This window comes from Somniosus microcephalus, chromosome 6, assembly GCF_052327205.1.
Source record: "Somniosus microcephalus isolate GS21.2 chromosome 6, FLI_Smic_1.0, whole genome shotgun sequence".
Classification (NCBI taxonomy): Eukaryota; Metazoa; Chordata; class Chondrichthyes; order Squaliformes; family Somniosidae; genus Somniosus; species Somniosus microcephalus.
The window spans coordinates 274321646-274346400 of record NC_140992.1 but is presented as its reverse complement, the minus strand read 5'-3'; the positions used below and the strand labels follow the sequence as shown (position 1 = coordinate 274346400).

General features: G+C 48.0%; 1 protein-coding gene across 2 annotated transcripts in view; it reads left to right on the top strand.

Annotated features, from left to right (window-relative positions):
- The window catches only part of LOC147116725 (cadherin-11-like), a 268489-nt gene that overhangs the window by 125731 nt on the left and 118003 nt on the right, over window positions 1–24755 (top strand). The window contains exons 3-4 of one of the 2 annotated variants that reach the window (XM_085991847.1): window positions 11672–12100; window positions 22408–22702. In XM_085991847.1, coding sequence (XP_085847973.1) covers window positions 11873–12100; window positions 22408–22702 — 523 coding nt within the window. In that variant the 5' untranslated portion in view covers window positions 11672–11872. The remainder of the gene's footprint in view (window positions 1–11671; window positions 12101–22407; window positions 22703–24755) is intronic. The other variant, XM_085991848.1, reaches the window with a different exon arrangement.

Below are 24755 nucleotides of genomic sequence, written 5' to 3'. Positions count from 1 at the left end.
CCCGCCAGGGGAAGAAAAGCAGGAACCACCATCTTGAAAGTGGGCGGGGAAAGAAGATAAGCGCGGGAAACCGCGGGAAGCCACCAGTAGGCGGAGAAAAAGACAGAAGCGGGAACCGCCATTTTGAAAGGGGCGGGGAAAGAAGATAAGCGCGGGGAAACCGCCATCTTGGGAAAAAAAATAAAAATAAATTAAAAAAAAGAGTTAAATAAATATTTCGTTGTTGTTTATCAGGGAGGTGAAGATGCCTAAGCGTGGTAACATCAACGATTTCGATTCCGAGGTAGAAGATTGGGCCACGTATGTAGAACGCATTGAGATATATTGTGAGGCCAATAAAATAGAGGATGATGATAAAGCTATAACCTTGCTAAACTCGATGGGGGCGAAGACATACGGGCTATTGAAGCATCTTCTAGCACCAGTTAAACCGGCGGATCAAACCTTTGATATAATTGTTGCTGTTCTGAAGGATCACTTGAACCCCACACCGCTGATGTTGGCAGAACGATTCAAATTTTATGCGAGAACGCAACGGAAAGAGGAAAGCAACGCGGAATACTTGGTCGAACTGCGTAGGCTAGCGAAATACTGCCAGTTTGGAGGAAATCTGACAGAGGCATTGCAGGACAAGTTCGTGTGCGGGTTGTCGAAGGAAGGAACGCAAAAGCGACTGCTCGAAGAGAATGACCTTACACTGGATAGGGCTGTCCTTATTGCAGCATCACACGAAGCCGCAGCGAAAGGAACTGCGGAAATGCAGCTGAAGGCAGCGGTCCTCAGTGTGGATCAAATTACTTCGGGTGCAACGAAATGTTATCGTTGTGGGAAGACAACACACGATCAGAACCAATGCTGGTTTAAAAACCAGGACTGTAGGGAATGTGGCAAACTGGGTCACATAGCCAAAGTATGCCGGTCAGGGAAGAAGACCAACAACCAAAAAAAAAACCATCACAGGAAAAGTACAACAAAGTACACAAGGTGGTTGAGAAGAGTTCAGATGAACAGAATTCGGATTCAGACCCAAGCGGCCAGGAACTGGGTAGTCTGAGAATTCATAATGTGAGTAAGGAAGCTGACCTACAAACTATCTGGGTCATGCTAAAAATAGCCGGAATCCAAGTGAGAATGGAATTGGACACTGGATCAGCCCTATCAGTCATAAATCGAAGGGATTACAACCGGCTATTCTCACATATACCCTTGAGAGATACCAAGTTCGTATTGCAGACATACACGGGGCATAAAGTATACCCCATGGGAAAGATAAGAGTCAAGGTGAGAGACAGGGGCAAAGAACACCCCGGAATGGACTTATACGTACTACCTGAGGGAGGACCACCACTTCTAGGACGGGAGTGGATCAAGAAAATAGACATGGAATGGCACTACCTCAAAGCAATAACGAGTGAGGACTCGGGGCAGACAATCAGCTCAGACTCTGAAACGGATGATGATAAGACCAGCCCAAGCATGAAAGACAAGTCTAAAATGAACTTGCTGACTAAGGTTGGTAGAACGAATGTGGGCATAAAGGCTTATGCTCCAGAGGAGAACAAAGTTTCAGAACAGAATTCCTCTGAACAACAACAACATAGCTTGACAGAGAATTCTGAGTCTGTTCAAGTTACAGACATATATATTACTGAGGAACATCGAGCTCGAACGCAAGCTTATTTCAGATTACGACAGCAATTAGAACAATTGAATTGCCGTCTTGAGCAAGAGATGAAAGCAATGAAAAAGTTCTATGATACCGAATGGGAGAATCTGGAAAGACAACAGAAGCAGCTGGGGAAGAAAAGGGAGCAGGAGCACACAAACCGTCTGCACGAGGAGGCCAAACGAATCAAAGCTGATTCGGCTTCTGAAGGGGCGTGCTCCAATCCGGTGGAACAAGATGTGCCGCAACTGAAGGTGCTGGTTAGCAGGTTGCAGGCAGAAAAAGCTGAGTTGGTCGACATGACTTCCGAGCTCCTACTGAAGTTGGGTGCAGCATCACCGGACGATTCATTTGTGGAAATTCGAATGATGGGGGCTGCGGATGATGGCGAAGTAGAAGCAGCAAAGGAGCCCCAGGACAAGGTTCTAAACAGCCCTGCAGCTAATGGAAAAGGGATGAGGACAGAAGAGTTAACAGTCAGCCAACTCCTCCAGGGCAAGGTTATAAACAGCCCTGTAGTTAATGGAAAAGGGATGATGGCAGAAGAGTTAACAGTCAGCCAACTCATTCATATGCTGAGGGATAAAACTCTAAAATGGGAAAAACTTAAATACGAGCCTCAATCTTCAAAGGGAAGGGAGCTCTCAAAAGTCATTGGAAGAGCTGAGGTGGCAACCCAGACTGAGAAGTCTGCAGCAGAACAGTCCTTGGATGCCAAAAGTACGCTGACGCACGGCAATGTAGAACAACAGAATACTGAAACAGCTACTTCAGTAGAGGGATTGAATAGTCCGATCAATCAATCTCCGAATGAAGTTGAAGTATTGAAATCACAAATGAGGTCATTAGTAAAAGACTTGCAGGAAGCCCAGAAAAAGCGGGATGAATCTGAACGCATGATGAAGTCTCTTCGGGACAGATGTCGGGATTTGGAACAAAAGTCGGCTAACGTCCAGCTGGGTAAGGAGGAAATAGAAGACCCTCTCGCTGGCCTAGCTCAGGACGACACCGAATATTACCATGATCTGTTGAGTGACACTGAATATTACGAGGACCTGGTCGGCCCAGCTTGTGCCGAGAACTCCCAAAGTGCCGAAATCAGGATGAATCACTTAAAGTCTAAGGAACATAGGGAGATGGTGGCGTTACAGCTGGCAGCTGACAATGGAGCCCCGAGAGTCTCCAAGAAGCAAAAAAGGAAAAGACGAAGCAGAAGATGATAACCATCTGAACCATTATTACCTCTACCCGATCACACACGTGGTCCCCCGAATGGAGCCAAATCAGTTGGAAAGTAGGAAAATTTCCCAAGGCAATCCAACTGTTTTTTGTTTGTTTTAAAAAGTCAGCAATGCTGGTTCAGAAGTGATGGAAGTAAAGCTGTTAAGTCTAGGGAAGGACTATGGGATGAGTCCCTCTAGCAAGGTGACCCGACTACACCACGGAGGCGTGGTCCGGACCGAGTCAAGAAGATCAGAGACTGAATCTGTGAACTGTTTCCCGCAGAGACTGAATCTGTGAACTGTTTCCGCAGAGACTACCTCTGTGAACTGTTGTAACATGAAGTTGGATATGTTATGATGTTATGTTAATGGGGAATAAGTATGTTGTAAGCTAAAAAGGGAGGATTGTAGTGTATGTAACTGTTCTACCTTTAAGAGAACTATTGTATGTAACCGTCCACCTTTAAGAGAACTATTTTAGGTGTGGCACTACTTTATCCTGGCTGCTGTATACTGTAATACCGACGGTGACCACACCGGTATATAAGTGCTGTGGCAGAATTTATTGGGCAGATTCGCCCTGACCTTCGAATAGTAAAATCCTGTTTAAGTTACTCTTGTAGTCTGTGTATTACTTCGCTATACAACCCACAGACTTTACACCTCCCCTGGGAGTGTTTGATGGGAAAGTGTAGAGGGAGCTTTACTCTGTATCTAACCTGTGCTGTACCTGTCCTGGTAGTGTTTGATGGGACAGTGTAGAGGGACCTTTACTTTGTATCTAACCCTTGTGGTACCAACCCTGGGAGTGTTTGATGGGACAGTATGGAGGCAGCTTTACGCTGTATCTAAACTGTTCTGTCCTGTCCTGGTAGTGTTTGAATGGACAGTGTAGAGGGAGCTTTACTCTGTATCTAACGCGTGCTGTATCTGCCCTGGGAGTGTTTGGTGGGGCAGTGCAAAGGTCGCATTACTCTGTATCTAACCTGTGCTGTACCTGCCCTGGGAGTGTTTTGTGGGGCATTGTAGAGGTAGCTTTACTCTGTATCTAACCCGTGCTGTACCTGACCTGGGAGTGTTTGGTGTGGCAGTGCAGAGGGTGCATTGCTCTGTATCTAACCGATGCTGTACCTGCCCTGGGTGTGTTTGATGGGACACTGTAGAGGGAGCTTTACTCTGTATCTAACCCATGCTTTACCTGCCCTGGGAATGTTTGATGAGACAGTGTATGTAATGTCCATGTGTAATTGAGACACGGACTGCAGAAGTTGGTTATAACAGGTGTTTACTGAATGGAGACAAAACTGGAACTACTATACAAAGTTACCATACAGGCTTATATACAGGGGTGGTCACTACTGGTACTGCAGTATACAGGGGCTGCAGAATATAGTTCCTTCTTCAAGGTACATACACTACAGTGTAGAGGGAGCTTTTACTCTGTATCTAACCCGTGCTGTACCTGCCCTGGGAGTGATTGATGGGACAGTGTAGAGGGAGCTTTACTCTGTATCTCACCCGTGCTGTACCTGTCCTGGGAGATTTTGATGGGACAGTGTAGATGGAGCTTTACTCTGTATCTAACCTGTGCTGTACCTGCCCTGGGAATGTTTGATGGGGCAGTGTAGAGGGAGCTTTACTCTGTATCTAACCCGTGCTGTACCTGCCCTGGGAGTGTTTGATGGGACAGTGTAGAGGGAGCTTTACTCTGTATCTAATCCGTGCTGTACCTGCCTTGGGAGTGTTTGATGGGACAGTGTAGAGGGAGCTTTACTCTGTATCTAACCCATGCTGCACCTGCCCTGGGAGTGTTTGATGGGACAGTATAGAGGGAGCTTTACTCTGTACCTAACCTGTGCTGTACCTGCCCTGGGAGTGTTTGATTCTAACACTGCGTCCTTCAAATGAAGAGTGTTGACTCCGGATGACTCACATCCTTTACTCACATGAAAAACATACAAATAAAAATACATAAAATAAGGATCAGAAGAGAAATTGCGTTTTAGGTTTTTCTGAATCGCGGATGCTTTGGAGCTGGGACTGGAGTAATTGGAGAATGTTGTTGGAATATTTAGCCTTGAGCTTACTTTGGTTTAGGACACGACAATTCAGAGGCAAATAAGATTCTCGAGAAGCGCGGTTGGGTGGGGGGGAGTTCCGAACATGAGGCACTCGGCATCACGGGCTTATTATGCCTTGAGCATTGTCAGCTGTGAAATCTATTAAAAAAAAATTACAGTTTTATCTGGCCAAATATTAAGTGTATCTGAAGGAGTTTTACCTTCTCGGGGGAGGTAGAAGATGCGAGCGACTGTGGTATCAGCCTTAAGCGATGGTGATGTCCGACATAGGAAGAAACATAGGAGCGAGTTGTTGTGATCTGGAATGCACTGATAGAAAGAGTGGTGTAAGCAGATTCAACAGTAAATTTCAAAAGGGAATTGGATATATAATTGAAGGGGAAAATTTTTCAGGGCTACGAGGAAGGACCAAGTGGGTGTGGGATTAATTGGAGAGCTCTTTCAAAGAGCTGGCATGGGCACGATGGGCCGAATTGATTTCCATCCGTGCTGTATCATTCTATGATTCTGTGGACATACGTACAGGAGTTGGCAATTCAGGCCCTCGAGCCTGTTCCGTCATTCAATGAGATCGTGGCTGATCTGTATCTTAACTCCATCTACCCGCCTTGGTTCCGAACCCCGTAAGATGGTGTCTGACTGCAATGCTCCTGTGAGCCTCAATGCCTTCACTTGAAGAGTTTTGCTCCAACTGCCCTCAGGAATCTTCAAAGTCAACCATCTGGAATTCCAGAGCTTGGGGCCCAGGTACCTGAAGGCTTGGCCACCAATGGTGGAGTGATTAAAATCAGGGATGTACAAGAGGCCAGGAGTGCAGAGCTCTCAAAGGCTTGTAGGGCTGGAGGAGGTTACGGATATAGAGAGATATCACTTAACAATCAGAGCTGACACTCCAGTGCAGTGCTGAGGGAACGCTGCACTGTTGGAGGTGCCGCCTTTCGGATGAGACGTTAAACCGAGGCCCCTGTCTGCTTTCTCTGGTGGATGTGAAAGATCCCTTGACAATATGCAATACAACACCATTCTTTCCCCCAAAACAGGGGTTGTTGGCTATATTTATTTCAAGCTGTTCTACGGAAAATGCTTATTTATTTATTGATGTTTGCCTCGAAAATCTCTGTAGTTTGGAGAGGTAGAGGTATGTAGACTCTTTAATTGCGTGCCACCTCCAAAGTATTTATCTCACTGTCTATATCAGTTCCACACGTATAAAGGAAAACACTTCCTTTGATGACTTGAGGTTGTAAAATGAATCATGTCCCAAGGATTTTACTGATAGCGAGATTGCAAAGCCATCAGCCCTGGATGTCTCTTCTGTGACTGTGTGTGTTTGTGTTGTGCAGGAGTCAGTTGATCAAGCGGGGCAATGGGACTGACTGAATTGCTCTACAGAGAGCCGATATGGACACAATGGGACGAATGGCTTCCTTCTGTGCCGTAATGACTCTGTGACGCTATGACTTTATGACTATTGGCCCAGATTTTGCGATCAGCGGTGAATGAACGGCACTCGCTGTTCATTTTCTTTTATTCGTTCATGGGATGTGGGCATCGCCGGCAATGCCAGCATTTATTGCCTATCCCTAGTTGCCCTTGAGAAGGTGGTGGTCAGCCGCCTTCTTGAACTGCTGCAGTCCGTGTGGTGAAGCTGATCCCACAATGCTGTTAGGGAGGGAGTTCCAGGATTTTGACCCAGCGACGATGAAGGAACAACAATATATTTCCAAGCCAGGATGGTGTGTGACTTGGAAAGGAACTTGGAGGTGATGGTGTTCCCATGTGCCTGCTGCCCTTGTCCTTCTAGGTGGAAGAGGTCGCGGGTTTGGGAGGTGCTGCCGAAGAAGCCTTGGCGAGTTGCTGCAGTGCATCTTGTAGATGGTACATACTGCAGCCACAGTACGCCGGTGGTGGAGGGAGTGAATGTTTAAGGTGGTGGATGGGGTGCCAATCAAGCGGGCTGCTTTGTCTTGGATGGTGCCGAGCTTCTTGAATGTTGTTGGAGCTGCTCTCATCCAGGCAAGTGGAGAGTATTCCATCACACTCCTGACTTGTGCCTTGTAGATGGTGGAAAGACTTTGCGGAGTCAGGAGGTGAGACACTCACCGCAGAATACCCAGCCTCTGACCTGCTCTTGTTGCCACAGTATTTATGTGGCTGGTCCAGTTAAGCTTCTGGTCAATGGTGACCCCCAGGATGTTGATGTTGGGGGATTCGGCGATGGTAATGCCATTGAATGTCAAGTGGCGGTGGTTAGACTCTCGCTTGTTGGAGATAGTCATTGCCTGCCACTTGTGTGGTGCGAATGTTACCTGCCACTTATCAGCCCAAGCCTGAACGTCGTCCAGGTCTTGTTGCATGCGGGGATGGTCTGCTTCATTATCTGAGGAGTTGTGAATGGCACTGAACACTGTGCAGCCATCAGCAAACATCCCCACTTCTGACCTTATAATGGAGGGAAGGTCATTGATGAAGCAGCTGAAGATGGTTCGGCCTAGGACTCTGCCCTGAGGAACTCCAACCACCACAACCATCTTCCTTTGTGCTAGGTATGACTCCAGCCAGTGGAGAGTTTTCCCCCCTGATTCCCATTGACTTCAGTTTTACTAGGGCTCCTCGATGCCACACTCGGTCAAATGCTGCCTTAATGTCAAGGGCAGTTACTCTCACCTCACCTCTGGAATTCAGCTCCTTTGTCCATGTTTGGACCAAGGCTGTAATGAGGTCTGGAGCCGAGTGATCTTGGCGGAACCCAAACTGGGCATCAGTGAGCAGGTTATTGGTGAGTAAGTGCTGCTTGATCGCACTGTTGATGACACCTTTCATCACTTTGCTGATGATTGAGAGTAGACTGATGGGGCGGTAATTGGCCGGAATGGATTTGTCCTGCTTTTTGTGGACAGGACATACCTGGGCAGTTTTCCACATTGTCGAATAGATGCCAGTGCTATAGTTGTACTGGAACAGCTTGGCTAGAGGCGCGGCTAGTTCTAGAGCACAAGTCTTCAGCACGACAGCTGGGATGTTGTCGGGGCCCACAGCCTTTGCTGTATCCAGTGTGCTCAGCCATTCCTTGATATCACGTGGAGTGAATCGAATTGGCTGAAGACTGGCTTCTGTGGTGGTCGGGACCTCAGGAGGAGGCCGATATGGATCATCTACTCGACACTTCTGGCTGAAGACGGTTGCAAACGCTTCAGCTTTGTCTTTTGCACTCACGTGCTGGGCTTTACCGTCATTGAGGATGGGGATATTCATGGAGCCTCCTCCTCCCATTAGTTTTTTAATGGTCCACCACCATTCACGACTGGATGGGGCAGGACTGCAGGGCTTTGATTTGCTCTGTTGATTGTGGGATCACTTAGCTCTATCTATAGCATGCTGCTTCCACTTTTTAGCATGCATGTAGTCCTATGTTGCAGCTTCCCCAGGTTGACAACACATTTTTAGGTATGCCTGGTGCTGCTCCTGGCATGTTCTTCTACACTCCTTACTGAATCAGGGTTGGTCCCCTGGCTTGATGGTAATGGTAGAGTGCGGGATATGCCGGACCATGAGGTTACAGATTGCGGTGGAATACAATTCTGCTGCTGCTGATGGCCCACAGCGCCTCCTGGATGCTCAGTTTTGAGTTGCTAGATCTATTCTGAATCTATCCCATTTAGCACGGTGGTAGTGCCACACAACACGATGGAGGGTGTCCTCAGTGTAAAGACGGGACTTCATCTCAGCAATGATTGTGCGGTGGTCACTGCTACCAATGCTGTCATGGACAGATGCATCTACGACAGGTATATTGGTGAGGACGAGGTCAAGTAGGTTTTTCCCTCGTGTTGGTTCTCTCACCACCTGTCGCTGGCCCAGACTGGCAGCTATGTCCTTCAGGACTCGACCAGTTCGGTCAGTACTGGTGCTACCGAGCCACTCTTGGTGATGGACATTGAAGTCCCCCACCCAGAGTACATTCTGTGCCCTTGCTACTCTCAGTGTTTCTTCCAAGTGGTGTTCAACATGGAGGAGTACTGATTCATCAGCTGAGGGAGGGCGGTAGGTGGTAATCAGCAGTAGTTTTCCTTGCCCATGCTTGACGTGAAGCCATGAGACTTCATGGGGTCTGGAATCAATGTTGAGGACTCCCAGGGCCACTCCTTCCTGACTGTATACCACAGTGCCACCACCCCTGGTGGGTCTGTCCTGCCGGTGGGACAGGACATACCCAGGGATGGTGATGGAGGAGTTTGGGACATTGGCTGAAAGGTATGATTCTGTGAGTATGACTATGTCAGGCTGTTGCTTGACTAGTCTGTGGGACAGCTCTCCGAATTCTGGCACAAGTCCCCAGATGTTGGTGAGGAGGACGTTGCAGTGTCGACTGGGCTGGGTGTGCCGTTGTTGTGTCCGTAGCCGGTGCCGAGATCGATGCCGGGTGGTCGTAGCAGTTTTTTACAACTGAGTGACTTGCTGGGCCATTTCAGAGGGCAGTTGATAGTAAACCACATTGCTGTGGGTCTGGAGTCACATATAGGCCAGACCGGGTAAGGACGGCAGATTTCCTTCCCTAAAGGACATCAGTGATCCAGATGGGTTTTACGACAATCCGATAGTTTCATGGTCACCATTACCGATACTAGCTTTTTATCCCAGATTTATTTAATTAACTGATTTAATTTCCACAGTAGCCGTTCCCAGGTCATTAGTCCAGACTTCTGGATTACGAGCCCAGTAACATAACCACTAGGCTACTCTTCCCGTAATTGCACCTACACTTGCCCACATACTTTTTGTCAGCTTCACACTGGAACTTGTGGTGATTAGTCCTCTTGGCATCCTCTCCAGGGGATCTGGTATCTGATAATAGGGAAAAGCCACAGCGTGTCTTGATATCCAATTAGATTGAAGAATCCTTACTGAGGCATGGAGAGTCTGAACCAAGAAGTGTGAGTTAGAATATTTAATTCAACGCCAACTCATGCACAAAGCAATTAAAGAGAGGGAAAGAAAGAGGGATAAAAGCGACAGACAAAAAAAGTTCAAAAAGTTTTTAAAATCGCCAACAATTCAAATCTGAAGGAATGAGACTCCACATTTGTAAAAAGTTAATTTTCAGTGCCAGAGAGGTTGCTTGGCAGTAATTAAAGACTTATCACGCCGTTAAAAAATTTACTTACACTGGAATGGACCGACCCTAACTTTCTCTGGTGTGTTTAGTGGGTATCTAATCAGTAAGGACCCCAACATCACACGCCGTTGCATATGTTTCAATGCCGAGTCTCTAGGCTTGGTACTGGTATCGTGAAGCTTGCGGAGGAGCAGGGCAACTCGGACAGCAATTTCCTGATTTCTGCGTTTAACTGTGCATGTGCGGACACCGGAAGTTGCTGTTCGATTTACTCCATAATAGTAGTGAGCGCCGATAGCCACACCGTTATACTTACCGCAAAAAATCTGGCCCATGATAACATACAACCTTGGTACTGTGGCCCTTTTTTTTTATTTGTGGCCTTAGCTTCTAAGGAAAGAAAGACCTTGCATTCATATGATCAGCCATGATCTCATTGAATGGCGGAGCAGGCTCGAGGGGCCGAATGGCTTACTCCTGCTCCTATCTTCTATGTTTCTATGTTTCACAACCTCAGGACATCCCAAAGCACTTCACCGACAATGAAGTACCTTTTTGAAGTGTAGTCACTGTTGTAATGTAGGAAACACGGCAGCCAATTTGCGCACAGCAAGCTCTCACAAACAGCAATGCGATGTGATTTTTAAAATTCGTTTATGGGATGTGGGCGTCGCTGGCAAGGCCAGAATTTATTGCCCATCCCTAATTGCCCGTGAGAAGGTGGTGGTGAGCCGCCTTCTTGAACCGCTGCAGTCCGTGTGGTGAAGGTGCTCCCACAGTGCTGTTAGGGAGGGAGTTCCAGGATTTTGACCCAGCGACGATGAAGGATTGGCGATATACTTCTAAGTCAGGGTGGTGTGTGACTTGGAGGGGAACTTGGAGGTGGTGGTGTTCCCATGCGTCTGCTGCCCTTGTCCTTCTAGGTGGAAGAGGTCGCGGGTTTGGGAGGTGCTGCCGAAGAAGCCTTGGCGAGTTGCTGCAGTGCATCTTGTAGATGGTACACACTGCAGCCACGGTGCGCCGGTGGTGGAGGGAGTGAATGTTTAAGGTGGTGGATGGGGTGCCAATCAAGCGGGCTGCTTTGTCCTGGATGGTGTCAAGCTTCTTGAATGTTGTTAGAGCTGCACTCATCCAGGCAAGTGGAGAGTATTCCATCACACTCCTGACTTGTGCTAATGACCAGGTAATCTGTTTTAGTGATATTGATTGAGAGATAAATATTGGGCAGGACACCGGGGATAATGCTCCTGCTCTTCTATCGCCATGGGATCTTTTACATCCACATGAGACGGCAGATGAGGCCTTGGTTTAACATCGCATCTGACTGACGGCACTTCCGACAGTGCAGTGCTCCCCCAGTACTGCACTGGAGTGTCAGCCAGGATTTTTGGGACTATGAACCCACAACCTTCTGACTCAGAGGCGAGAGTGCTACCCTCTGAGCCACGGATGACATAACAGTCAGGAAGGCAGTAATGAGGAAAAGGTTTGGACTATATCTCAGTCCAGTGTAGCGTGGAAGATTAACTGTTGCTCCTGCAGGGAAGGACTAACAATCTGACTTCTCTTTTTTGTGATCTTGTAGGTAATAAAGTTGGGAAAGTCCTGGCCTGCAGACTGGCAATGAACCACAGAGCAAGCAGCAAGGCAGCTCAATGAAGGAACACTGACAGCAAGAACCCTGCTCAGTTCAGAGTTAGGGCAGTTCGGCTGCTATTGCAGTCCCAACTGGCGATTGAGCCTGACCCAACAAACCAAAAATAAAACGAAACAAATCGGAAACGAGATGAGGCGAGACTTTTACTTACAATTTTTCCTGGCATGCTTGAGTGTTGTCCATTGGAGCCACTCCGCCCTTGCGAGAAATTCCACCGGCTCCCGGGCATCAACACGACTTCGACATGGACTGGGTGTCAAAGGTCAAGTGCTTCACAGGTCCAAGCGAGGCTGGGTGTGGAATCAGTTCTTTGTGATAGAGGAGTACACAGGTCCAGATCCTGTGCTTGTGGGCCGGGTAAGACTCATTCTCAATCCACTTTTCTCAAAACCTCGAACAATGTAATGGAATGGAAAAACCCAGGCCTTTTCCAATGAAATCAAAAAAAGAGTACCGCGGAGGTGGGAATCTGAAATAAAAACAGCAAACGCTGGAAAATACTCAGCAGGTCAGGCAGCATCTGTTGAGAGAGAGAGAGAGCAACAAGAGTTAACGTTTCAGGTCGATGACCTTTCATCACAACTAGAAGGTGTTAGAGATGAACCGCTTTAAAGTGAATACAGAGCCAGAGATAAGGGGAAGCGGGGAGCAGGGAAGGAACAAAGGGAGCGCTCTTTGATAGGGTATAGTTTAGCCATAACCTAATTAAATGGCAGAACAGGCTCGAGGGGCAGAATGGCCTCCTCCTGTTCCTATATTCCTAGGGAAGGAGCGACTAAATAGGAATATAGGAACAGGAGGAGGCCATTCCGCCCCTCGAGCCTGTTCTGCCATTCAATAAGATCATGGCTCATCTATATCTTAACTCCATCCATCTGATCTGGCTCCATATCGATTGACTAGCAAAAATCTATTGAGTAATTAATCGATTGCTTTTTGTGGGAGAAAGTTTAACACTTCTACCACCTTTTGTTTGAAGAAGTGTTTCCTAACTTCTCACTTGATTGGCCTGACTGTAAATTTAAGGTTACGTGGATGGACTGGAGAAGCTGGGGTTGTTCTTCTTAGAGCAGAGAATGGCGAGAGGAGATTTGATAGAGGTGTTCAAAATCATGAGGGGTCTCTGTAGAGAGAAACTGTTCCCATTGGCAGAAGGGTCGAGAACCAGAGGACACAGATTTAAGGTGATTGGCAAAAGAACCAAAGGCGACATGAGGAAAAGCTTTTTTACGCAGCGAGTGGTGAGGATCTGGAATGCACTGCCTGAAAGGGTGGTGGAGGCAGACTCAATCGTGGCCTTCAAAAGGGAATTGGATAAGTACCTGAAGGGAAAAAAAATTGCAAAGCCAAGGGAAAAGGGCGGGGGAGTGGGACTAGCTGAGGTGCTCTTGCAGAGAGCCGGCACGGGCTCGACGGGCCGAATAGCCTCCTTCTGTGCTGTAACCATTCTATGATTCTTTGGGCTAGATAAGATTTTGCGGCAGCGCAAAAGTATAAGGGCGAAAAACATTTGAATCTGCCGGGAGCTTCCGCTTTAGCGCTCCGAGAGGGAAGTGGAGCGCTAACTCAAGCGCTACCACTTCCCTTCGAGTGCTAGAGAGAGCGAGAGGGGCGGGAGCAGCAGAGCGCTGAGCAATGGTCTGTGCTGCACTGCCAGTTTTACAGGCTCCTTCCCTCCCTCAAAGGGAAGGGTCGATGCTGCGTTGAAGGAATCCTCAGGCTGTGTCTGTTGGGCGAAGGCACCTGCGATACGTGCATTGCAGCCCCCAAGCACTCTGAGAGCCCACAGGGCTAAGCAATCGCGGGGTACAAAAAAAGTCAAAAAACACCAGATTGAGGACATAAATTTTGGCCCTACCTGATCAGCACTGCCTTTAATTAGCGCTCCCCAAGCGGCCGTCGGCGGTGACAACGCCTCCTGCAGCTGCCGCTGTTGACGCCCGGCGATGCTGCAGGCGGAGGAAGCAAATTTACCCTTGTCCTAGAATCCCCCACCAGCAGGAAACATGTTTCTCTCTATCTGCCCTATCGACGCCTTTCAAAATCCTAAAAACTCAAATGACAAAAAGCGATGATGGTGCATACAAAAATGAGGTGATAATGAGACAAGCCTAGAAACAAAAGGTAGGTCTGGAGGAGGTGTGATTGGTTACAGCAACATAGCAGAAGGGGAGGGAAACATGGAAAGCCTGACAAAGAGGAGAAGGCTCTCGTGGCCCGGGAATGTGATGGAGAAAGGTGGGTAGACTCCCTGGGTTCCAAACCACCCCGCCACCGATAGGGGATCCCCCAACCCCAAGCACCAGCCTGCACCTCCTCCACTCCCAGTGGCTCTGACGCAGCCATCATCCAGTACCAGCACCTGCTGTCTGAGAGAAAGTGGGAGCGCTGTGTCTTAGGAACATGGGAACAGGAGGAGGCCATTCAGCCCCTCCATCCTGTTCCGCCATTCAATGATACCCATTCAATTAGATCACGGCTGATCTGTATTTAACTCCATCTACCTGCCTTGGCTCCGTATCCTTTAATACCACAAAAATCTCAGTTTTGATATTTTCAATTGATCCCCAGCCTCAATGGCTTTTTGGGGGAGAGAGTTCCAGATTTCCACTCCTCTTTGTGTGAAGAAGTGTTTCCTAACATCACCCCTGAACGGCCTGGCTCTAATTTTAAGATTATGTCCCTTTGTTCTGGACTTACCCCCCCCCCCCCGCCACCCAGAGGAAATAGTTTCTCACTGTCTACCCTATCGAATCCTTTAATCATCTTAAACACCTCGATTAGATCACCCCTTAATCTTCTACACTTCTGGGAACACAAGCCTAGCCTGTGCTTTTGTTTTGAACATACCATAATTCAGAATTATTTTATTTAACGTAAATATTGCACACATGGTTGGCAAACCACTGGCTTCAAGCTCTACTTTTTTTCAGCGAGTCACCAGTCAAAAGAACTGAAAACTGACGTGGGGAAACCTCACACATAATTTGATAGAGGTGTTCAAGATCGCTGCTCACGATGCGGTCTCCTCTACACTGGGGAGACCAAACGCAGATTGGGTGACCGCTTTGTGGATCACCTCCATTCAGTCCGTAAGGGTGACCCCGAGCTTCCGGTCGCCTGTCATTTTAATTCACCGCTCCAATCCCACTCGGACCTCACCGTCCTTGGCCTCTTGTATTGTTCCACGGAAGCTCAACGTAAACTCGAGGAACAGCACCTCATCTTCCGATTAGGCACTCTGCAGCCTTCCGGACTCAATATCGAGTTCAACAATTTCAGATCATAACCTCGGCCTCTATTTCATTTTTTCTTGTAATTTTTCCACTCCTTTCCCCCCCCCCCCCATTCCTTTTGTTTCGCTCTCACACCTGGCAGCTATCCCTTGCCCTGCCAGTACGCTTTACACCCAATCTCAGCCTATTACCATCTCATCTAGCTTCTAACACCTTTTATTGTCTCTTTTTTACTTCTTTTGTTTCTTTTATTCTTTTGTCCGATCGCAGCCCTGCCTCCGATCTATCTTTTCTTTCCAGTTTTGAAGAAGGGTTCGACCCGAAACGTCAACTCAAATTTCTGTCCACGGATGTTGCCTGACCTGCTGAGTTTTTCCAGCATTTTCTGTTGTTATTTCGGATTTCTAACATCCGCAGTATTTTGCTATCGTGTTCAAGATTATGACGGGTTTGGATAGGCTAGACGGGGAAAGGCTGTTCCCACTAGTTGATGGTACAAGGACTAGGGGACACAGATTTAAGATTTTGGGCAAGAGATATAGGGGAGACGTGAGGGAAAACTTTTTTACGCAGCGAGTGGTGAGGACCTGGAACTCGTTGCCGACGGAAGTGGTGGAAGCGGAGACACTCAATGTTTTCAAGTGGAGACTGGATAGGCACTTGAGGGAAATAAACTTGCAGGGCTACGGGGATAGAGCGGGGGAAGGGGACTGACTGGATTGCTCCACAGAGAGCCGGCACGGACTCGATGGGCCGAATGGCCTCCTTCTGTGCCATCATGACTCTATGACGTTTATCGGTGTTAAAACCTGTGAAAGGAACAGCCAAGGAGTATAATGGCCATCTGATCCTAGAGTCTAATAGGACTTGGGCAACCGACCTCACCCGTGTTGCTTGAATATATGAACAATGGTGGACAGGAAAAGACCCTCTGGTCCATCCAGCCTGCTCCACACAAGCGTGAGACCCTGTGCATCACGATAGATGCACTCTCCACCCCACCCGAAAGCATGTGATCTCTTGGAAGAGGCAAAAAAAGTTAATTACCACGTATAGGCCTAGAAATTCAGTTTGGGCCCGCCAGCTGGTTTGCGCCCAAAAGTTAGCGCTGGGCGCGGAGCCAGTTGCGCCCGTCAGATATTCGGTTTTTGCGTCCCAAGTCGGAACCGGGCGCTATTCCAGGGTGTGCCCGCCCCCGCTTGGGGCGCTGAAACTGAATTTCAGCGCTGTAGGCGCCGCTGCGCCACCCGATGCGGTGCAGCAGGCTGCGGTACTGCAGGCCTCCTCCTCTTAAGGTGGAGGTGCCTGCAACGGGGAGATCGCTGCTGGATTGTGCCGGCAAATGAGCCCGGCACCACGGAGAAGTGCCGGGCTCGCGGAAAGCAGCCGGCAATGCCGCGTGGGGGGTGGTGGAGGAGGCCGGGGAAGGAGGTGCGGGCAGGCGGCCGCCGAAAAAGCGGCCGGCCGCACCTCCACCTTTATGCGCCCCACTAAGGCTGCAGTAAGGCCCTGGTCTCTGGATGTAAGTAGCGGCCGCCACGGAGGAGGCGGCGGCAACTGAATATGGGATTTGGGCCGGCATCGGGGCGGAACCGGGGCACTGCGCACACCGATGACGTCATCGGTGCCGGCGCAGCGCTACCAGCTACCGCCGCCATTACCGCAGCGCTGAATATCAGCGCGAACTCCTCTATTGACGCAAAAGCCCTCTTTGGGCGAAAACTGGGCGCAAAGCCAACCGAATTTCTAGGCCATAGTCTCATAAATATTTGTTGAACAAAACCCTACAGATTTGGACAGATATAACATAAGAACATAAGAATTAGGAGCAGGAGTCGACCATTTGGCCCTTCGAGGCTGCTCCGCCATTCAATAAGATCATGGCTGATCTTCTACCTCATCTCCACTTTCCTGCACTATCCGCATATCCCTTGATCCCCTTAATATTCAAAAATCTATCTAACTCTGTCTTGAATATACTCAATGACTGAGCCTCCACAGCCCTCTGGGGTAGAGAATTCCAAAGATTCACCACCCTCTGAGTGAAGAAATTTCTCCTCATCTCAGTCCTAAATGGCCGACCCCTTATCCTGAGACTGTGACTCCTGGTTCTAGGCTCTCCAGCCAAGGGAAACATCCTCCCTGCATCTACCCTGTCAAGCACTGTAAGAATTTTCTATGTTTCAATGAGATTACATCTCATTCTTCTAAACTCTAGAGAATATAAGCCTAGTCTACTCAATCTCTCCTCATAAGACGGTAAATGTTCTGATTTGCTCCTCGCATTGAGTTTCACCCCCACGTTCCTTAACCCCCTCGCCCCGCCCCTGCCCCCAGAGTCACGTTGGAAAATTTACCCTGTCCAGATGTGGGGCTTATTTGCTTAAAGATGGTAAACGGTACCCTAGGTGAGTGCGACTTCCTGCTGCGCGCTCATAGCTGGCGAAGCTTAGCACCAGGAGCACAGCGACCAACAGATTGACCACGACCAGACTATTGTAAACCTGTTACAATAGCAAAATACTGCGGATGCTGGCAATCTGAAATAACAACAGGAAATGCTGGAAATACTCAGCAGGTCAGGCAGCATCTGTGGAGAGAGAAACAGAGTTAACGTTTAGAAACATAGAAGATAGGAGCAGGAGTAGGCCATTCAGCCCGTCGAGCCCGCTCCGCCATTCAATGAGATCATGGCTGATCATCCAAATTCAGTACCCCGTTCCTGCCTTCTCCCAATATCCCTTGATCCCTTTAGCCTCAAGAAATATATCCAACTCCTTCTTGAATATATTTAATGAATTGGCCTCAACTGCCCTGTGTGGCAGAGAATTCCACAGGTTCACCACTCTCTGGGTGAAGAAATTCCTCCTCATCTCAGTCCTAAATGGCTTACCCCTTATCCTTAGACTGTGACCCCTGGTTCTGGACTCCTCCGCCATCAGGAACATCCTTCCTGCATCTAGTCTGTCTAGTCCTGTTAGAATTTTATAAGTTTCAATGAGATCCCCTCTCATTCTTCTAAATAACCCTTTGTCGGAACTGGAAAAAGTTAGAGATGTAACAGATTTTTAAGCAAGTGTAGGGGCAGGGAGAGAGGGGAGGGGAGGAAAGAACAAAAGGGAAGGTCTGTGATAGGGTGGAAGGCAGGAGAGATTAAAAGACAAACCTGTAAACCTGTGTCCTCCCCAGAGAGGTCAGGGACCAGTGGGTCTCGGGCTCTGTACACGAGGCGCCTATACTCACAACCAAGTGGAAGAGCCGTGTCCATCTCGGGGATCAGTGGTATCATCGCAACAATCTCAGCACAGAAAGAACTTGCATTTATATAGCGCCCTTCACAACCGCAAGGCAACCCAAAGCGCTTTACAGCCAATGAAGTGCAGTCACTGTTTGTAATGTAAGAAACACAGCACATAGCAAGGTCCCACAAACAGCAATGAGATAGTGACCAGGTAATTAGTTAATGTTGTTTGAGGGACAAATATTGCCCAGGACACCGGGGAGAACTCCCCTGCTCTTCTTCGAATAGTGCCACAGGATCTTTTACATCCACCTGAGAGGTCAGACGGGGCTTCAGTTTACTGTCTCATCCAAAAGATGGCATCTTTGACAATGCAGCACTCCCTCAGTACTGCACTGGGTGTGTAGTCAGCCTGGAACGGGACTTGAACCCACAACCTTCTGACTCAGAGGCGAGAGAGCCACAGCTGACACCTGTACTAGTGCTACGCAACACAAGAACACAAGAACATAAAAGAAATAGGAGCAGGAGTCGGCCATTCGGCCCGTCGAGCCTGCTCCCTCATTCAATAAGACCATGGCTGATCTTCTACCTCAACTCGAACACCTCACTACGTGGCACTATTCAACACCTGCTCTTTACCTTTAATATTTTTCTACCTAACTCCCTCTTCAATATCATGCAGTACTTGTCTTGTATTGATGGCAGAGCATTCTATATTCTGATAATCCTTTGCGGGGAAAAAAATTCTACCTTTATAATTTGAGCCTAGCTTATATAATTGTTAAATAGCTCCATTAAAACAGTGAAAAATGGAATTACAGACAAGTATGTCAGCCATTCACACGCTTGTGTTCTACCGTGTAATTTGAAGAGCGTTTCCTCTGTATTTATCTCATTAGGGGGCAACAGGCAAGGTCTATCTTGTATTCATAGCTGTAGTGGAGGTCCCCTCTTAAAACTAAAAGCTCCATGATTTCACCAGAGGTCTTTCACGGCCACTGTGGCGAATGGGTTAACACGGCTTCCATAGTGAGCTCTCGCTCTCCAGCAAGAGGGAGAGAGAGAGAGACAGAGACAGAGGCAGCAGGAATTACTGGTCCGGTGCGGTGCGCACGCAGATTGTGACCTAGAGGGAGGTGGTGGTCTTGTTCTCCTGGGTTTATAGGTCTAATTCATGGTTCAGGCCTCGGTCCCTCACACAGCGTTCTTTATGTTTGCAGAAGCTAACCAATTATTGCACATTGAGCAGCAGTCTCACATGCATAGACTCTGCTGGGATCTTCCACCATTTCTATCACTTGCTCTTTTTAATAGAGGGGTTTCACTGCTCCTATGAAGGCTGGGATATTCCAACTCCAGCAGAAGGAAACAATACAGAAATATTACTTTCAGAGAATTTACAGCACAGAAACATTTGGCCATTCGGCCCAACTGGTCCGTGCCGGTGTTTATGCTCCACACGAGCCATCTCCCACCCCTCTTCATCTCACCCTATCAACATATCCTTCGATTACTTTCTCCCTCATGTACTTATCTAACTTCCCCTTAAAGGCATCGATACTATTCACCTCAACTACTCCATGTGGTAGCGAGTTCCCCATTAAGAACATAAGAAATAGGAGCAGGAGTCGGCCATTCAGCCCCTCGAGCCTGCTCCGCCATTCAATAAGATCATGGCTGATCTTCGACCTCATCTCCACTTTTCCGCCCTATCCTCATACCCCTTGATTCCCCTAGAGCCCAAAAATCTATCGCTCTCAGCCTTGAATATACTCAACGACTGAGCATCCACAGCCCTCTGGGGCAGAGAATTCCAAAGATTCGCCCACCACATTCTGGGTTTCTCCTAACTTTCTGATTGGATTTATTAGTGACTATCTTATATTTATGACCCCTAGTTTTAAACTTCCCACATGCAGAAACATTTTCTCCTCATCTACCCTATCAAACCCCTTCATAATTTTAAAGAACGACTTGTCTTTATCAAGATATCTTAATGCCCCTCGCAAAGTGCTAAAGTATGTGGGCAAATACAACAGCCCATCTAGTACACAACAACAACAACAACTTGTATTTATATAGTGCCTTTAACATAGTAAAATGTCCCAAGGCACTTCATAGGAGTATTACAAGATAAAACATTTAACATTGAGCCACATAAGGAGAAATTAGGGCAGGTGACCAAAAGCTTGGTCAAAGAGGTAGGTTTTAAGAGCGGCTTAAAGTAGGAGAGAGAGGTAGCGAGGCGGAGAGGTTTAGGCAGGGAATTTCAGAGCTTAGGGCCTAGGCAACAGAAGGCACGGCCGCCAATGGTGGAGCGATCATAATCAGGGATGCTCAAGAGGGCAGAATTAGAGGAGCGCAGATATCTCGGGGGGCTGTGGGGCTGAAGGAGATTACAGAGATAGGGAGGGGCGAGGCCATGGAGGGAATTGAAAACAAGGATGAGACAAGGGCGGAGACGGGCGATGTTACGGAGGTGGAAGTAGGCGGTCTTTGTTATGTTGTGGATATGTGGTCGGAAGCTCATTTCAGGGTCAAATATGACACCAAGGTTGCGAACAGTGTGGTTCAGCCACGGACAGATGTTAGGGAGAGGGATGGAGAGAGGGACACAACAACAACAATTTGTATTTACATAGCACCTTTAACGTAATAAAACACACCAAGGTGCTTCATACAAGCGTTATCAACGGAAGCTCAGCGTAAGCTCGAGGAACAGCACCTCATCTTTCGATTAGACACTTTACAGCCCTCTGGACTCAGCATAGAGTTCAACAATTTCAGATCATAACCTCGGCCCCTATCATATAATTTTTTTTTTATCCACACTTTTTGTTTGTGCTTATTTATTTATTTTTTTCTTCCCTCCCACAGGCCGGCTGTCCTTCATTCTGCCAGCGCAATTCACACTCCATCGAGAGCCATCCTTTATTCCTTAACCTGTCCCATTACCATCTCCTCTCGCCTTGAATATCTCTTAATGACTCTTAACCTCTCCTGCCTTCCATCCTATCACAGACCTTCCCTCTTGTTCTTTCATCCCCTCCCCCATTTCCCAGCCCCTACACTTGCTTTAAAATCTGTTCCTTTTCCTGCTTTTTTCCCAGTTCTGACGAAGGGTCATCGACCTGAGACGTTGACTCTGTTTCTCTCTCCACGGATGTTGCCTGGCCTGCTGAGTATTTCCAGCATTTTCTGTTGTTATTTCAGATTTCCAGCATCCGCAGTATTTTGCTATTTTATGAAACAGATGATGCCTCAGGTAAAGAGGTGGCGATTGAAAATCCCACCGAGACTTGTTGACCGTGCTGGGAAGAGAATTCTTGTCTGGTGTCAACATGGCCAGGTGCAGAATAAAGCAACGTGGATAGGGTGTGCTATGGAGAGGAAAGGGAAAAGGACAAATTGGGAATTACTTTAAGCATTGGGAATCTCCTTGTTAAGAGCAAACAGCAGATAGTGAAAGAGCAAATTTTTAATCTGGTCCTTTTGCAAATGACTTTCAGCTTTGTCCAGATGACGAGATTGTTTCTGAAAAAAATGTTGGTGAGACTCCCTAGTTAAAGGAGTCCCCGAAGGTGAGGCTCCCCCTATAAAAGCGGTCTGATGGTGAGAATCCCTCTATAAAATGAGTCCCTGATGGTGAGACTCCCCCATTAAAATGGGTCACTAATGGTGAGACTCCCTCTTTAAAAGGGCTCCATGATTGTAAGACTCCCTCTCTAAAAGGGGTTTGATGGTGAGACTCTCTCTTTAAAGGGGTTTGATGGTGAGACTCTCTCTTTAAAGGGGTTTGATGGTGAGACTCTCTCCTTAAAGGGGTTTGATGGTGAGACTCTCTCTTTAAAGGGGTTTGATGGTGAGACACTTTAAAGGGGTTTGATGATGAGACTCTCTCTTTAAAGGGGTTTGATGGTGAGACTCTCCCTTTAAAAGGGTTTGATGATGAGACTCTCTCTTTAAAGGGGTTTGATGGTGAGACTCTCTCTTTAAAGGGGTTTGATGGTGAGACTCTCCCTTTAAAGGGGTTTGATGATGAGTCTCTCTCTTTAAAGGGGGTCTTGATGGGGAGAATCCTTATTTAAAAGGGTTTGAGACTCTCTCTATAAATGGAAGTTATCTGGCTGCGTTGATGTCGTGCTCTGATCAGTAATACTGACGGTGTCTATTTGCCATTGCAGCTCCACACAGACCTGGACAGTGGAGGAGGGAAGATCAGGTACATCCTCTCAGGTGAGGGGGCGGGGACTATTTTTGTTATTGATGAGAAAACAGGGAACATCCACGCAACCAAAACGCTGGACCGGGAGGAGCGTGCTCAGTACACTTTGATGGCACAAGCTGTCGACAAGCTAACGAACAAACCTCTCGAGCCCCCCTCCGAGTTCATTGTGAAAGTCCAGGATATTAATGACAACCCTCCTGAGTTCCTGAATGGACCTCACCATGCGACAGTCCCAGAGATGTCCAATGTGGGTATGTACCATCTATGTTCCTGAAGGTTTACAATGCAAGCCTGTTCGTTACTCTACTCATTCATATCTGTACTTGTTCATTACTCTACTCATTGTACTTATTACTGTACTCATTTGAAAGTCTATTCATTCGCTATTGTGCCCATTTGTTATTGTATTGTACTCATTTATTACCATATTTATTCTTACTCTCTCGACCTTTCCACGGCCTCTGATTTGTCACGCTGTTTTTTCCGACACCAGTATTGGTTGAGCAGAAATTTCCTCCGACTAAATATTGTCAAGACCAAAGCCATTGTCTTTGGATCCCGCTACAAATTCCATTCCCTAGTCACCGACTCCATCCCTCTCCCTGCAACTGTCTGAGGCTGAACCAGACTGTTCTCAACCTTGGTGTCCAATTTGACTTTGAGATGAGATTCTGACCACACATCCGCTCCCATCACCAAGACCGCCTACTTCCACCTCCACAACATCGCCCGTTTCCCCCCCCGCCTCAGCTCATCTGCTGCTGAAAGACTCATCCACGCCTTTGTTATCTCTAGACTTGACTATTCCAATGCTCTTCCTACCGGACTTGAATCTTGCACCGTTCGTAAACTTAAACTCATCCAAAACTCTGCTTCCCACATCTTAACTCGCAACAGGACCTGTTCGCCTATCATCCGCGCGCTCGCTGACCTACATCGGCTCCCAGTCCGCCAACGCCTCAATTTAAAATTCTCATCCTTGTTTTCAAATCCCTCCAGGGCCTCGCCCTCTCCCTATCTCTGTAACCTCCTCCAGCCCTACAACCCTCTGAGATCTCTGCGCTCCTCCAATTCTGGCCTCTCGCACATTCCCGATTCTCATCGCTCCACCATTGGCAGTTATGCTTTCAGGTAGCGTTCCGCCTCTCCACCTCTTTCCTCCTTTAAGACGCTCCTTAAAACTTACCTCTTTGACCAAGCTTTTGGTCACCTATCCTAATATCTCTTAATGTGGCTCTGTGTCAAGTTTTGGTTGATAATTGTTCCTGTGAAGCGCCTTGGGACATTTTACTACTTTAAATGCGCCATATTAATTCAAGTTGCTGTTGTTACTGTATTCTTTGTTATTGTACCCATTTATTAGTCATCCTAGTATCTAAATGTTGCGATACTCTTTTATTACTTTCCTCTTTCCCACTACATGAACTGGTTCTACAACATTAGGAATTTAGGGGGGAAAATTCGGTATCGACCATTTTGCGGCGCTCACATCACCTGGGCGCTAACTTTAACGCCCGGCGCTAATTAGTGCTGGCGATAGCGAAATTCAGTTTTAGCGCCCCAAGAGGGAAGTGGAGGGCTAATTGAAACGGCCCACTTCCCTCTTCGAGCGCTAACCCCGAATATCGGGGTGGTGCGCTCTGCAACGTGACGCACTGGGCCACGTGGCGCTGCCACTTGGAAGGGCTCTTCCCCTCATTAAAGAGGAGGGCCCAAGCACACAACTCTGCGGGGCCCTACCTGGACCACATGGTAGTGGGGGTGCCATGCCAGCAGCCCGGCACTCGAGGAGCGCCGGGCTGCCAGATCGCGGCACAGACCCCGCGTTCAAAGACGCAATGGGCCGCGACAAGTAAGTTGTCTGGTTTTTTTTCCCCGCCCGCCACCTCCCCTTTGGTGAGCCCCCAGCGAGCCTCCTGCCACTCCGTTCCCGCCCCCTGAATCGGTCGCTGCCATCGCCCGGCGCAGATTCAGGGGGCGCACGGCCAATTTTTCAGGCGGGGCAAAAACAGGGCACTGCACACGGTGGTGACGTTGTCATCGCCTGCGCAGTGGAGCGGGGCGTTACCGGTTACCACCGGTGCTAAACTCCCACTGAATATAGCGCGAGTCGTTAGCGGCGCCCAGGTGAAAAGTCATTTGCACCCCATTAGCGCCCCCCAGGGGCACTAACGAGAGGTGCAAATGCACCGAATTTCTAGCCCTTAATTTTAAAATTAATTTCTTACATAGTTGTCAAATAACATAGATACATTTTCAGATCAATGGTAAGATACACAGTAATAGAAAACATAAGACATAAGA